The following is a 15,333-nucleotide window of genomic DNA, read 5'->3' on the forward strand; positions in this document are numbered from 1 at the left end:
TTCCATGAATGCTCCATGACCATGAGTAATGTTGTATGTCCCATTGCAGTGTCAGTTGAAATGTTATCATTCCCGTAAGGCAGTTGATAATGATCGAAATTGTGTAATTTGCTGAAATTGTGTAATTCTCTCTCTCTCTCTCTCTCTCTCTCTCTCTCTCTCTCTCTCTCTCTCTCTCTATCTCTCTCTCTCTCTCTCTCTCTCTCTCTCTCTCTCTCTCTCTCTCCTTCTCTCTCTCTCTCTCTCTCTCTCTCTCTCTCTCTCTCTCTGGAAAGGCAGACTGCGGGGGCTGGGGACTCAGTGACGATGGTCAATAATGAGTCAATCTGTTGATCAATCAGAAGGGTTCAAATGGGCTGTGTGTGCAGTGAGAGTCTGTATTCTGCACAGAGAGGCCAGAGATGAAGCTCACACATTCGCTCTTCTGCCTGTTCGTGGTCGTGTCCTCTGCCTTGGTAAGTTACTTTTCTTTCATGCTCTGGGCATGTAATATATTCCTTTATCCAATCTTTATCTGAACCCATATGGGTTCAAATAAATTCCACTATTTATTTTTGCATTGATCACAGTGTATTTGCACACTTAAAGTAGTTGTTTTCTCTCTCTGACTCTAGTCAGAGGACACAGTCGTGAACCCTAGAGGTGCTCGTCCTATCGAACACGGCTACAAGGCACAAGACACCTGTCAGACAAAAGAATGGCCTATGTGTACAGATGATGACTGGGTATGTACTATTATTTATTTTATATTTATTTATTATTTCTCTTATGAAAATTAACCATGGTTTTATTATAGTAAAAGTGTAGTGACCATGTTTTTTTGGCTAATTGATTATGGTTAGAGTAGTAAAACCATGGCTCATTTGTGATTACCATGTTTTAACTATAATAACCATGGTTTTGTAGTTTATATGTAGTAAAATGGTTCATTTTTGTAAGGATTGTCATAAATATTGATTGACAGTTTCACCAAGCACAGAAAAGTGCAATAAGGCCAAACAACAAGTTTGACTAAAGATAGCAAATGCCCATTTCTTCAGGGAAGCAAATGCCCATCTGGCTGCCGAGTTCAAGGCCTCATGGATAAAGCTGACCACGATATCAATAAGAAGATTGAGAAGATTCGTAGTCTCCTGGACGAGGGCCGGAAACTTTATCGCTCCACTGATCAAGTGTCCAAAAACACTTACAGTTACCTAAGAGAGCGACTGACCTCTTCCTCCGGTAAGGATTCCCTTTGATTCAGTCTTTGATTTTTGGAAATTTTCATCATTAATGCTTCATTTTCGTCAGTATTTTTTGAAGACACTTCAGATAATGTTTTCTACTTTCACTCAGGTAATGATAACAGGTATGCCTCACTGGCTGAACAGCTGAGACAGAGAATTACTGATATCAAGATTAAAATTGACCGTCAACTCCGGTTACTGGACGCTCTGAAGTCGCAGGTCAAAGATCAAGTTATTGTAATGCAGCGACTTGAGGTGAACAAAATATTTAAAATCTCTTTCATTTATTAAAATTCAGTGGTTTATATATTTTAAGAGTTAAAAACAGGAAGTTTAAAATATTAAAGTCTTAATAGCAAAAGTCAAAGTCATGAAAATAAAGTTACTATTACCTTTTAATTTACTTGTTTTACTTTGAAAGAAAAACTGTAGTAAACAGCCTTCCGTAGAAAGCGATATTTCTATCTATCACTACACTGATTTCTTGACATAACTTCCTATTAAAGCATATTCTCCCAATATGATCTCTTGGCACAGGTCGACATTGACATCAAACTACGCACATGCAAGGGCTCTTGCGCCAGCTACAGTGAGTTCATGGTGGACAGGGACAGCTACGTGACTCTGGACAAGCAAATGGACCATCTGAACGCTATCCGCGTACAGAGTGTGGAGACAGTCAGTTCCCTGGGAATCATGAAGAGCAGGCCGTTGAAGGACGTGGTGTTACCCTCCATATACAAAAGCGGAACGGGTAAAGCCGAGCAGAAGCAGCTCCTCTTCGGAGACGTGGGTCAGATGCAGCTTACTCTGGAAGCGCTGGGTTCCACTGCCGAATCTGCCGCAACTGTTAGCAAGTTCCCCACATCAGGTATGGACTCAACTTCCTCTACCTCTTCTTCCACCTCCACCATCAAGCAGTGCACCAAGTCAGTGCGCAAAGTGGTGACACACACCAAAGACGGACCCGTGGAGAAGATTGAGGTGACGTCTAGTGGGCCCGGCTGTGAAGATTTAGGAAAACTAGGAATTTCTGATTCTGAATATTTGTCAGCAGCCAAAGAAGGGAAAGATCTGAGCCGTGATGGCAAGAAAATAACGGTGACTGGTGGGGGTGAAAAGTCCATTACTTCTCTCACTCACGGCACTGACGATCTAGGTGGCTTCGGTGGAGACTTCTTCAAGGGGCTTGGCACCGACACCCAAAGGTTATCCTCATCCTCATCCTCATCATCATCCTCATCCTCATCCTCCACAAAAACAGTTCTGTCAGATGGAAGCAAAAGTTTCTCAAAGACCACCTTCTCTAGCGAACCCAGTTTTTGGGGATGACCTTGGGGCGTTTATGCGTGGTGATGTGGAAGAGGATATGCCTGACATCCACGCACGAAGTGTGAAATCGGTAGACGAGCGCAAGGCTGGCTTTGTTGGAGGAGGTACACGCGAGTGAAACTCTTAACTCAAGCAGCATACACAAGTGAACCATTAGCAAATGTAATTCTCTTGATAATACTGATAATATTAGCAAGAGTTTGTTTAGATCTTCTTGGAAGCATGTGGTGTAATGGACTAAACTAATATTCAAGAAATTACAAACAACATGTCACATTTAATTGCTCTCAGATGCTCACCCAGAAACAATGTTGCAGAGCTATGTAAATTCTATATTAGTTCCAAAATTAATGGAAAGAAGTTGCAATGCAGCTTTGCTCTAATCAGCAAGTGTGTAATCTTCTTTCAGATTGCGTTGAAATCCTGCAGAAGCATGCGAGCGGCGGTCAGAGCGGCCTGTTCAAAATAAAGCCACCCGGGTCAGAAGAGGTAGTAGAGGTTTACTGTGACCAGGGCACTGGGATGGGGGGCTGGGTTCTGGTTCAGCAGCGGGAGGATGGGTCTGTTAACTTCAATCGCACTTGGAAGGAGTATCGAAATGGATTTGGCAAGGTAGACCAAAAGGGTAAGGGTGAGATCTGGATCGGCAACATCTTTCTACACCTTCTCACTCAAAAAGAGAGTCTTCTGAGAGTGGAGCTACAGGACTGGCAAGGGAACGAGGTTTATGCAGAGTACAGTGTCAAAGTTGGCTCAGAGGCCGAGGGGTTCCCGCTGACCGTGTCGGGTTACGCGGGAGACGCAGGTGATGCGTTAGAGCGCGGGCAACCTAACCTCAGATCCTTCCTTTCACATGCCGGAATGAAGTTTAGCACCTTTGATAGGGACAACGATAAATGGGAGGAGAACTGTGCAGAGATGTACGGTGGAGGGTGGTGGTACAATAACTGCCAGTCAGCCAATCTCAATGGGATTTACTATAAAGGAGGCCAGTACGACCCCGGCACCAAAGTCCCTTACGAGATTGAGAATGGTGTCGTGTGGCTGCTTTTCAAACCAGCTGATTACTCTCTCAAAGAAGTGAGAATGAAGATCAGACCTGATATTTGAGGGTGAAAAGACAGATAGCCATTGTTTTGAATGATCTGTATCAATATTCTGCTTGTAAAGCTGAAATGTTGCAATGTACATTTTTACACAACCAGCATACCTCATGTTTCCAATAAAAAAATGTGTTCACTTTAAGGTTTGGAGTGTGTTTATTGTATTTCTATATATCTGCTTTTAGAATAATTGTATGGTAATAGACACCCTATGACTAAGTCACAACCACAAAAGGGGACAATCTGCTTACATAATCTTGGTTTCTTTAACTTTTCAATAAATAAAGCTTATTTTAGTCTCAGCAAAAAAATTAGCAAAAATTGTACATTTGTCACTTGGGCAGTACCCTTAAAAGCACATCTTTGTACCTTATTTACCTCTAAAAGGTTAATTGTAGTAAATTAAGAGTGTTACTATGGTACTAATATGCACCTTTTAGGGGTAAATATAAGATACAAAGTTATCCCTGTCACAAGCTGTTGTACTTGTACCCTTAAAGGTACTATTTTTGCAAACATTTTTAAAAAAATCATCCTAAAGATCATTTTATCATCTTGACCACAAGTTAATGATTAAAAGGCATTTACATACCTTTAATATATTCAGTATATTTAAAAAAGGCTAGTCATCTGTGCCTACAGATACAGCTCACATAGTTTATTTGGTAACACTTTACAAAACATTAAACAGTATCAACTAATGTTAACAAAGATTATGAATAAATAAATACTGTAACAAATGTATTGCTCATTGACAGTTAATGTTCAACAAACGAGACCTTATTGTAAAGTGTTAACTTTATATGGCGGTTTCACAACAAACAATGAGCTAACAACATTACCATTATATATGATATTACCTTTTTAATGTGAATACAATTTTCAAAATTAGCCATCACCCATCTGAATAATAAACATTACTGTGTAATGCAAGTCTGTTTGGTTTGTTGCAGTGTGTGCGGCCTTGAAATCCAGTTGCGAACAACATAATCAGTATGATTACTACAGATATGGACAGTGTCCAGCACGGCCAACATACCCTTTGTGCTCTGATGAGGAGACGGTGAGTGATTTCGGAGAATCTTTTTTTTTTAAAGGTTCTTCATTGGCATTGATAGTTCAAAAGCCTTGGAATATTTCCATTCCACCAAAGGTTATAGTGGGAAAAGGTTCTTTATATTTTTTAGAAAATTGTTCTTTTAAGAAGTGTTCACTGAAAGAATCTTTGGGGAACCAAAAATAGTTCTTCTATGGCATTGCTGTGAAAACCCCAGTTTAGAACTTTAATAGTGCTTTTATTCAAAAAAGTGTTTTAGTAAGTAAATTATTAATAAATCATAAATGAAATAACTAGATGATATATTGCACTTTCAAACCAACAAGAAAGAACTGCATTCATTAACTAAGAAAAGATAAAAATAAATTGTTATTCCAAATCTAATTTTTGAAATTAGTCAGTACTGGAACTTTACAATGATTTTTTAATGGGGTTTTTTTATTTGCAGGAGGATAAATGCCCATCTGGGTGTCAACTGGAGGGTCTTATTAATGTGGCAGATAAAGGCATTTGTAAACGACTGAGGAATATTTGTGAAAGGATTCAACAAAATCAGGACACCACTTTATCAGTAATGCAAAAGAGTGTCCAGTTTTATGGGTCACACAGAAAAACTATCATCCAAACACATAGTATGTTAAATGTTATGATTTTTTTTCATATGATTTTATATCTAATTCTCAAATCAAGTGTTCTGTAAAAAGATAAAATAGAAAGATACATGAAGCACCATTTAGGGTTGCTTAGATTGGCACATTGAACTCAAGAGAACCTATATAGACATCCTTTTGCCTATAGGCGGATTGTACCAGAGTATTTTTACTTTCCAAGTAATTTTATTTTTCCAGTATATGTACTCTACTGCACTGTTTCATATTGAATATCATTTAATACCTAATTACATAAAAAATGTAGAACATACTGCTACTCAAGTAAAAGTAATACAAATTTTACTTGAGTACAAAAGTAAGAAATGCTATATAGTAAGAAAGTACTATATGTTTAATGTAATTACGGGTAAGAGTTAAAGGTAAAAAACAACTTTTATTTATGAAATGTAGTGCAGTAAACAGTATGACATTATATATTATGTTTTGGAATGTAGTGAAGTAAAAGTTTTCCAAAGAAAAACTTTGAAAAAATGTACTTGAGAGAAAGTAAAAATACTTCACTACTGTCCGCCTCTGCCTAAGACAGATTTAATATATATTTCAAGTGCCTCAAGTTCCTCTTTTTCTTTATGAAGAGGTGACTGAAGGCATCATTGACTGGAACTCATAGTTTCCATCTTGTATGTTCCTCAGAGAACTATACTTTTTTGGACGGGTTCCTATATTGGTTCTTCAGAGGGTTCTACCAATGTGGCGTACAGTTTTGTACAATATTAATTTCAAGAATATTAATTTCTGCCTTATTACTCAGAAAGCCCCTGCAATATCACACAAATAGAAAAATGAGTTGTATTATAATTTTTAGTCATTTACAAAAGGCTGAGGTAGTTTAACAGTATTCTTTCTGTGCAGTGCAGGAGCTCAGATATGTTGAGTTTGCTGAAGACCTTCAAAGAAATCTAACATTCCTTCACAAGAGGTCTGCAGAACTAACAAAAGACTTAGAGGAGCACCATCGCATAATCTGGGATCAGATCAATGAAATCCGTCGAACTGAGGTAAGGCATTTATTAAAGTATTTTATTTAAGTGGTTTTCAAACCCTTGTAAGCCAAGGTCCAGTCAAATTCATACAATTTGAACATACAAATAACATAGCGTGAATGAATACCTCTGAGAGGTAAGAACAAATAATAATAATTGAGATTATATATTAAAGCCCCTCACCTCGGTTTATGCACCAATGTTTATTTTTGACTTTAATTTACTTAAGGTCAGTTGAGTAAATTCAGCTTCACATAATCAATATATATGATGAAATGTTCTGCAAAAAACGTTTGAGTCAGGGATTTTACTATTTGCTTGAAAGTTGAAATGTAACTTTTGCCCTGATTCAGACTTGTTTTTGTTTAATTCTTTGGAGTGTAGGTGGACATTGACATCAAAATCCGTGCGTGCAAAGGATCATGCAAGCAAACCTTTGACCATGCCGTTGATAATGAAGCCTTCAAAGCTATGGAGAACAAAATGGCGCAGTTCAGCATAACCTCGAAGAGGCGGAAATCATTCTTCAAAGTCAAAAAACTAAAACTTCAGTCTGCTGATCGGCCCACAGTGTCCCTCACTTACCGTAAAATTCCCATTGTTCGAACTGAGCTCCTTACAAAGTTCGAAGACATTGAGCAACATCAGGTGGTTTTAGATGAAGCCCTTGAAGATTTTTGATCATATTTATGTCTAATAATATTAGGGATTGTTTTTATCTGACACGATGTATGGTTTGGTAATGGATACACGATGTATGGTTTGGCAGTAGACTATTGAAAAACACTACACTTATTTCTTATTAAATATTTGCTGCATATTTATTTAAAGATCACTGTATTTGGTCAATGTCACCTTAACAGTTTCTTGTTTTTATTTCATTTTATTTATCTAACTTATGTCCAAAATGTTAAAAACAGCTCTGCCTTAGTTGCAACTAAGAAGCCAAAGTTAATGAGATACTGGACAAAATGTAATTTCACAAATGGCGGAATATATTAAATTCCTCAGTAAAATGTCACGAGTGTGAAATGTTTTGTGCTATGTTATAAGTACCATGACTTCTGCTCCAATAAAACAATATATTTCATATGGAATATGTGTGTAGGCTGATTTTTCAAGTAAATTTTTTTTCCCCTTTTAGTTAAGAATATGAAGTTCACATTAAAATGGCATGCATTTCTCCCAAACAATTTTGCCCCTAATAAAGTACACTTGTTAGACTTACCAAGGAGACAACAAAATGGATAATAAGCATACTGGGGAGGTAACATGAGATGTGTAAAGAAAAAAAAGAAAAAATTCAAGGTAAATATAATTTGGGGGGCGTCATTTCCAACCAAGCTGTAATTGCGTCAAAGAAAGCATGACCTTTTTATTAAATTGTCTATACATAAACTCTTACAAAATATGTCTCTGAAATTGCACCTTTTCAAAACATTTGTACCTTATTTACCCCATAAAAGGTGCTTATTAGTACCATAAATACATATTAATATTAAAAATATTACTTCAAAGGTTTTATTAGTACCTTTTAAAAGGGTACTCTCCAGTGACAACTTTTGTATCTTTTTAAGGTAAGAGTGTAAATGCTAGCTACAAAAGTCTAAAGCAGCTAAAGATTTTATTTTATTCCATGTTAATTTTATTTCTACTATTATTTCTACTATACAATTATTTTATTTATTTATTTATTATTAATTTACAAATGTCTAGATTGTCATTTCTATCACAGAATAGAAATTAGAAATATGATTCATGATCCTGTGAGATATATATATATATATATATATATATATATATATATATATATATATATATATATATATATATATATATATATATATATATATATATATATATATATATATATATATATATATATATATATATATATATATACTTTTATCACCTAAAGGATTATTAGGAACACCATACTAATACTGTGTTTGACCCCATTTCGCCTTCAGAACTACATTAATTCTACGTGGCATTGATTCAACAAGGTGCTGAAAGCATTCTTTAGAAATGTTGGCCCATATTGTTAGGATAGCATCTTGCAGTTGATGGAGATTTGTGGGATGCACATCCAGGGCACGAAGCTCCCGTTCCACCACATCCCAAAGATCTGGTGAGTGTGGGGGCCATTTTAGTACAGTGAACTCACTGTCATCTTCAAGAAACCAGTTTGAAATGATTCGTGCTTTGTGACATGGTGCATTATCCTGCTGGAAGTAGCCATCAGAGGATGGGTACACGGTGGTCATAAAGAAATGGACATGGTCAAAAACAATGCTCAAGTAGGCCGTGGCATTTAAACAATGCCCATTTGGCTTAAAGTGTGCCAAAAAAAAAAAAAAAAAAACCCACACCATTACACCTCCACCACCAGCCTGCACAGTGGTAACAAGGCATGATGGATCCATGTTCTCATTCTGTTTACGCCAAACTCTGACTCTACCATCTGAATGTCTCAACAGAAATCGAGACTCATCGGACCAGGCAACATTTTTCCAGTCTTTAACTGTCCAATTTTGGTGAGCTTGTGCAAATTGTAGCCTCTTTTTCCTATTTGTAGTGGAGATGAGTGGTACCCGGTAGGGTCTGCTGCTGTTGCATCTGTGTTGTGGCTTCACAAATGCTTTGCTGCATACCTCGGTTGTAATGAGTGGTTATTTCAGTCAAAGCTGCTCTTCTATCAGCTTGAATCAGTCGGCCCATTCTCCTCTGACCTCTAGCATCAGCAAGGCATTTTCGCCCACAGGTTTTATCACAGATTTTTTTCTCCACAATGTCAAAAGTATTAAGAGGTATTATTAATTAAATAATTTTCTCATAAAGTGCCAAAGAAACAACTGTAGGTGTTTATATTCAGTAATTTTTAATGTATTCCAGCATCTATTGCTATTGCAGTTTCATACATCTCATACTAAAGTGATACTACTGTTGCTCTAAAATAAAATAAAGACATAAATACTGAAGACACATCGTTTATTTTTATAGGTCAGCTTTAATGAGAATTAGGTGGATTGTGCATCCATCTTGTTTTACATTGTTTTGCATTTTGCCCCATATATAAACACTTCCAAAAAAAGTCCAGAACATTTACATTTATGTGAAAATCTTTTATGCAAATACAAATAATAGCTCTTGTAAACATTTAGGTTTGGGGATTATTATCCTCCTGTGTTTTCTCAAAAAAATAGCTTTGAATGGGGATGTACTCAAGAATGGACACACATCTACTTTAGCTCATTTCAATTCACTTTTATCACTGTTTGAAGAAAGGTCTGATCTTCATGTTGATAGATTTAAGCGAATACCACGAGCCCTTCCAGTTCATCCACACAATGCCATCATCTGTCCCATGTTTGGCCATGTATTTTGTATATGCTCCGCCCCAGTAGTATCGGCCATTAGGATTGCAAGAGTGGCATCGGTTGTACCACCATCCGCCTCCATCTTCTCTTGAACACTGCTTAGAAGGATCTCCAGGTATCCTGTTTTACGATTGACACAATTGGGAGAGAGAAAGAACATTAGATACTGAAGTTTTTCATGTCTGGCCATCATTAAAGCGAACTATTTATACTATACAAACCATTTGTCATTATCTCTGTCATAGGTGCTGAACATCATGCCATTATGGATGGTCATGGTACGGTTTTCTCCAAACAGTTCTGTTGCACCATCCAAGAATGTGTTTCCAGCCGTTCCTGAGTAACGACCAACTGCTAGGATGTAGTTGGTGGCTTCGCCCTGCACAGTGAACTGCTCGTACTGAGCGTAGACCTTTGAACCGGACCAATCTTCCATTTCAACCAGAAGCTCAGTGGGTCCCAGTTTAGTAATCTGACTAATACGCTCGTTACCCAACCAGTATTCACCTAAAACAGTCCAAAAGACGTTAATTAGAGAATGAAATGAGAGTCAAAGACTATATTGAGAACCTCGGAAAGACCAGCATTTAATACTGCTATGCTGGTACATGCTGGTTTATACTGGTTGATTTTTTAAAGATATGCTGTTCACCAGCTTATTTTTTGTTTTGTTTTTGGGAGACTGGTTGACCATGCAAGCTTGCTGGTTTAGCTATAAGAAGCCTGGTAGGGGAAACAAGTACCACAAAACACAACATATCTTGATCTTTTCTGCAGGGACTAACCTCATGCAATGCTATTCTGAATTTGGTATGATCTTGGCTGGTTACTTCTTGTTCATCAGTAAAACTACACATAAACCAGTTCCCACAATTCTACGTTCATATCATGGTTCTGCATATCATTTGTTAGCCGTAACTCACCAGGAGTCTGGCAATGTCCTTTGCCCACATCAAACGCAATGTTTCCAAAGCCTCTTCGGTAGTCGTCCCAGCGCCTGCCAAAATCAACACTGCCATCCAGTCGGTTCTGGATGAGCACCCAACCTTTGGAATAGTAGAGAAGTTTTATGATGATGGTTGGTTTAGGATGATCTAGTACCTATAGATGGTATTTAACTGCAGTTTCTGGCAGAAATGACCATTAGTGGTAGTAAGACACTAACAACAAATTATGTTTATAGGAGCAGATTATTGGATAAAAAAATACTTATTTAAGTGCAGTTCCTTTGACAATACTATGTAATGACCTCAACATTTTTTACCATATTGCATGATTTGCAAATGTACATTTAGTCATTGTGCATCACATAACCAGTTCCATTTGTTTGGCCTTTTTTTCACCCAGTAACTCGCCTGATACTTTATTGCACTTGTACAAATCCTATAGAAGCTTGTTTCCGTCATGGAATAAAACTATTTAAAAGATAATTGTGACTTTTTTCTCACAATTGGAATAGTTTTTTCTTAGAATTGCATAAACTCGAAAAACTGTGAAAAGTCTGAATTGCGAGATATAAACTCGCATTTCTGCCGTTGTTTAGACTTTTTTCTTTCTCACAACTCTGAAATTTAAACTCGCTATTGCGAGTTTGAAAAAAGACATGCAATTGCATGTTCTGCATGTTCTCGCAAATCTGAGATGAAATCTTGCAATTCTGACTTTATAACTTGCAATTGCAAGTTTATATCACGCAACTCTGAGAAACTTTTCCCAGAATTGCGAGATATGAACTGACAATAAAAATAAGTCGTAATTAAAAAAAGATAAAAATTCGCAATTACCTTATTTATTTATTTTTCTGTGGCGGAAACAGGCTTCCATAGAATCCAATGAAGCATGAATCACTAGAAAAGTTTTTAAAACTGGTAGAATTGATCTAAATTGCATGGTTACTTTAGCAAATGTGTTTCTATTACCTTGGTTTTGTTACTATTATTTTGGTGAGGTTTATAGGTGCAAAATTATTTTCAAATACATTAGAGCATTAACCTTTTAGCTAGACTTTAATTTCGCCCTGCAAGTCTGAAAACCTGTACATTAATTTCTACTGCTTCTGTTACACTTTTGCGGGAACCAATCACAAACCGGCTTATCCACCTGGGGTGCTATTAGCGGTTTTAACACGATGACACATAGAGAAACGATGGGTCGTTGCCCGTTGATCACGCCTCTTTTGGTCTGATTGGTTGAAGGACTATACAATTGCGTACAGAGTCATTTGAATAATGCTCGTTGATCACGCCTCTTGTGCAGTAGAAAATACAGAGCAGACTCCCCAGACCAATGTTCAATCTAAAATTGAGCTTGGTCTGGTGATAGCCAGATAACCTTTTAGTCCCACTCACCAGACATTTAAATCTTTGCCAAATTCACATTAGTTTGTTTAAAATAAAACTAAACTCACCTTCAGTGCCACTCACTGAACATTTTGCTTTAAAAGCGTTGCAAAACTTTCAAAGAAACAATATGATTTTGCTGAAATGTTGCCACAGACAAGTTTTCTCAATAAATTGGGTTGGGTGTTGCTCATGACTTTCCTCAATAGGCAACATGATTTAGAGATCCTGAGTTAAGTTATGGAATTGTTTGAGTGAATTCGACATACCTCCATTTTGACTCGTCTGATCGCAGAAGACTTTGTATGGTGTACTGAGGGGATCAGGCCGTATGAGGTACATCTGAGAGTCCACTCCTCCTTTGCGGATGATGTCCTCGCACTCCTTGCCGGAAACCACAGGAATCGGGCAACTGACTTTACAAGGCGCTTGGCACTTGGTCCTCTGAGTTGTGATGGCTTTCTCCAAACGCTGAATCTTCTCACGGATCTTATCCAGCACACCCTGAAGGATTTTGATGTTCTGGGGGAAGGTGACGTCCACAGCATCCTTAACATAAGCATGCTGGGTCTCTAGGCTGTCTGTGTACTGGTTAACCAGCAAACCATTGTCTGTGAGAGAACACAAATAGGGGGATGTTTAATAATTCACAGTGTCTTATAAAAACGATAATGAGTTTATATTTTTTACTCATTTGGCAGATGTCATTATTCTTATTGACTTGCACAATGTATATATTTAATCAAAATGTGTGTTCCCAGATAATCAAACAGTTAAGCTATAGGAACACTAATCAAGAATCATCCTTGTCGGATCACATAGATTTACAGAGGTTCTCAACTTTGGCCCTTGGGGTCTACTCTCCTGCAGAGTTTAGCTCCAACCTTCATCAAACTCATCTCGTGTAATCTCTCATAATGACCTTGATAATCTTGTTCTGCCGTGTTTGATTATAGGGTTGGAACAAAACTCTGCGGGGAAGTGAATCTTGATTGCCAGAGTTTCTAAGCTCTCATAACGAAATATAATTACTCTCGGTGACTCTTTGTCTTTGTGCGATTTCTGTGCTCATATCCACCACGTAGCCATGGATGAAGTTGCTGTTCTGGGTCAACTCATCCACAGCTTTTTTCAGCTGATCTACAGTTGGCTTCACGTTATATTCTTGCTTCTGGAGGTTCTTCTTCAGCTCACAACCTGTGGGACACAAAACTCCCTGAAAAGAGAGAGAGAAACTAATTTGAACTGTGGTTTGTATGCGAGATATTTACTTGAATTAAGGCCATAATTACCATAAACAGTATTCAGATTAATGGTTTAACAAATGGGTTTTCAGTGGGAGATTATCAGTGCTGTACATTTGGTCTCCGCAATATTGAACATTTAGTTATATGGTAAATTTAGGTAAATGTAGGAATTAGAAGAGTGGCAATCTTACATCAAAGAGTGCTATACTGTTATTAGGATCATTCTCCTAGGCCTCACTTACAATTTTGTCATCTTATATATCAGAAATGAGTGCCTGAATGGGTTATGTCGCCAATCTAAACACACACTGCACACATAGATTCAAAGCATATTAGCACTCTGACCATTTGCTCAGACATGTGGGTACATCCACCCGATTCTGGCTGCTCTTCCTTCTCCTGCTTAGCTTTCCCCAACGGCGCTGGGGTCGGTCTTCCACGGTAGCGGCTTCCCCCACTGATGGGAGGTGGAGCTGCTGGGCCTGCGGAGTACGTCTCACGGCCTCTACTGACAGGACGATGACCCCTGGCATCTAAGACTTCTTTGGGCTAAAGTAAGAAGCAATCCATCTTAAAATGTCACTGCATTTTTTTAAAAATGTAATTATTTGCACATTCCATAAGATTTGAGTTTGCATGTCCTACGATAAATGTAATACAATCTTAATCAACCCTAACTGACAATTATGTATGTCCAAAGTCACTGTGTGTGTATTCATTTATTAATCATATTTGTTTTGTTATTGTGAATTTTAAAAAGAACTTACCTCCGGTTTTGCCTCCTGAAGAAAAAAAGGGGGATAGAAAGCAAAGCGGCACATAAAAAGAAGACAATAATTACTTTCATTTAAAATTGAATATTTAATATGTTTATATATTAATAATTAATAACAGTAATACTAGTGATATTTAATTCAAAATGTAATATGTTTTCTATATACACATATACCCAGTATATAACAAGCTTTTTAAATGTAATACAATCTTAATCAACCATAAGTGACAATTATATATATGTCTAAAGTGACTGTGTGTATTAATTTATTAATCATATTTTCTTTATTTGTCTAAATTTTAAAAAGGACATACCTCTTTTTTCCCATCCTGAAGTAAAAAAGTGGAAAAACGGCACATAAAAACAAGACAATAATTATTACTTTAAAGCAAAAAATTGATATGAAAAATTCTATAAACTATTAGAATGCTAATAATATTTACCAAGCCATAATCATCATAGTCACCCTGTGCGAGAGTTCCAACAACACACAGGGAAAGTAATAAGAGAAGCTTCATTTTTGTGGAGCTCACACTTCAGTTCCAGCAACAGTGTGAGGTTCAGCTGTAGATAATTCAGCGCTGCTCTCCCAGAATTTATACCATACGCCACCCTGCACTGGAACAGGAGGGACGGCAGTGCTGGTTAATCTTTAATTCTCGATGTGCTGCTTTTCGTGATCAGTTCAGGGACTGCATCATTTTTGGGAAATGAAGAAATTATGTAAACAAAATAAAAAATGCAAATTAATATTTCAATATAACAAACTATAGCAACAAACAGTTGTGGCTGATAACATTGAATGTAATAACGTATTTACAATGGCAGATTTTGGAATAGAAATCTCACTTCTGGCCACATTTGAAATTAATTACCTACTTAACACCATATTTACCAGAACATAAAGCATGTGTACATATTTATTACATGTGAATTCAAAAATAAGTAAATACGTAAATAAATAAAAGTGTTTAGACTGCAAAAACAAAACAAAACAGCCTTTTTAGTGAAATGACTAAGTGTGCACAAATCACAATCAAGGTCTTGACCTGTGATTAACATTAAACAGAAAAGGATATTTGATTGAGACACGCTCAATCGGTTGATGTATGTTTCTGTATGTCCTGTTTAATCTTTATTACTCAATTCTTACTCTGTGTTACACAACTGTTTGTTTGGCCAGTGTGATTTGTTGTTCCATATCTTCAACCACCCAC

At 37.1% G+C, this 15,333-nt stretch overlaps 3 protein-coding genes across 4 annotated transcripts; 2 read left to right on the forward strand and 1 right to left on the reverse strand.

The window, feature by feature from the left end:
• Positions 1 to 296: 296 nt before the first annotated feature.
• Positions 297 to 3,806, forward strand: fga (fibrinogen alpha chain). The gene is given in 7 exon segments (XM_067442081.1): positions 297 to 455; positions 615 to 725; positions 1,041 to 1,224; positions 1,339 to 1,484; positions 1,767 to 2,543; positions 2,545 to 2,665; positions 2,971 to 3,806. Coding segments are annotated over 7 exon segments (2,094 nt in total). The 5' UTR covers positions 297 to 401; the 3' UTR covers positions 3,672 to 3,806.
• Positions 3,807 to 3,940: 134 nt separating this feature from the next.
• On the forward strand, positions 3,941 to 7,472 carry LOC137073502 (fibrinogen alpha chain). 2 transcript variants are annotated; one of them, XM_067442082.1, is made up of 4 exons: positions 3,941 to 4,727; positions 5,170 to 5,353; positions 6,245 to 6,390; positions 6,760 to 7,472. In XM_067442082.1, exons 2-4 carry the CDS (start codon positions 5,296 to 5,298, stop codon positions 7,054 to 7,056), a joined length of 501 nt encoding a protein of 166 aa, XP_067298183.1. In that variant the 5' UTR covers positions 3,941 to 4,727; positions 5,170 to 5,295; the 3' UTR covers positions 7,057 to 7,472. The 2 variants fall into 2 exon arrangements, with proteins under 2 accessions (XP_067298183.1, XP_067298184.1); XM_067442083.1 differs by having other exon boundaries at positions 5,170 to 5,292.
• A 1,893-nt stretch (positions 7,473 to 9,365) lies between these two features.
• Positions 9,366 to 14,694, reverse strand: fgb (fibrinogen beta chain). Its single transcript, XM_067442087.1, has 9 exons — positions 14,560 to 14,694; positions 14,431 to 14,445; positions 14,109 to 14,123; positions 13,687 to 13,890; positions 13,127 to 13,310; positions 12,364 to 12,705; positions 10,679 to 10,801; positions 9,977 to 10,262; positions 9,366 to 9,875 (listed from the first exon to the last, which is right to left on the reverse strand). Exons 1-9 carry the CDS (start codon positions 14,632 to 14,634, stop codon positions 9,647 to 9,649), a joined length of 1,473 nt encoding a protein of 490 aa, XP_067298188.1. The 5' UTR covers positions 14,635 to 14,694; the 3' UTR covers positions 9,366 to 9,646.
• Positions 14,695 to 15,333: the final 639 nt, after the last annotated feature.

Source organism: Pseudorasbora parva, chromosome 4 (assembly GCF_024679245.1).
Source record: "Pseudorasbora parva isolate DD20220531a chromosome 4, ASM2467924v1, whole genome shotgun sequence".
NCBI classification, from domain to species: domain Eukaryota; kingdom Metazoa; phylum Chordata; class Actinopteri; order Cypriniformes; family Gobionidae; genus Pseudorasbora; species Pseudorasbora parva.

Excerpts from the sequence above, each read along its gene's own strand:
- fgb (XM_067442087.1), bottom strand. The coding sequence starts at position 14,634 with ATGAAGCTTCTCTTATTACTTTCCCTGTGTGTTGTTGGAACTCTCGCA. Across the intron at positions 13,311-13,686 it reads CCCACATGTCTGAGCAAATG|GGAGTTTTGTGTCCCACAGG; the intron begins GTCAGAGTGCTA and ends CTCTCTTTTCAG. Across the intron at positions 10,263-10,678 it reads AGGACATTGCCAGACTCCTG|GTGAATACTGGTTGGGTAAC; the intron begins GTGAGTTACGGC and ends GGACTGTTTTAG.
- LOC137073502 (XM_067442082.1), top strand. The coding sequence starts at position 5,296 with ATGCAAAAGAGTGTCCAGTTTTATGGGTCACACAGAAAAACTATCATC. Across the intron at positions 5,354-6,244 it reads AACTATCATCCAAACACATA|TGCAGGAGCTCAGATATGTT; the intron begins GTATGTTAAATG and ends CTTTCTGTGCAG. Across the intron at positions 6,391-6,759 it reads ATGAAATCCGTCGAACTGAG|GTGGACATTGACATCAAAAT; the intron begins GTAAGGCATTTA and ends TTTGGAGTGTAG.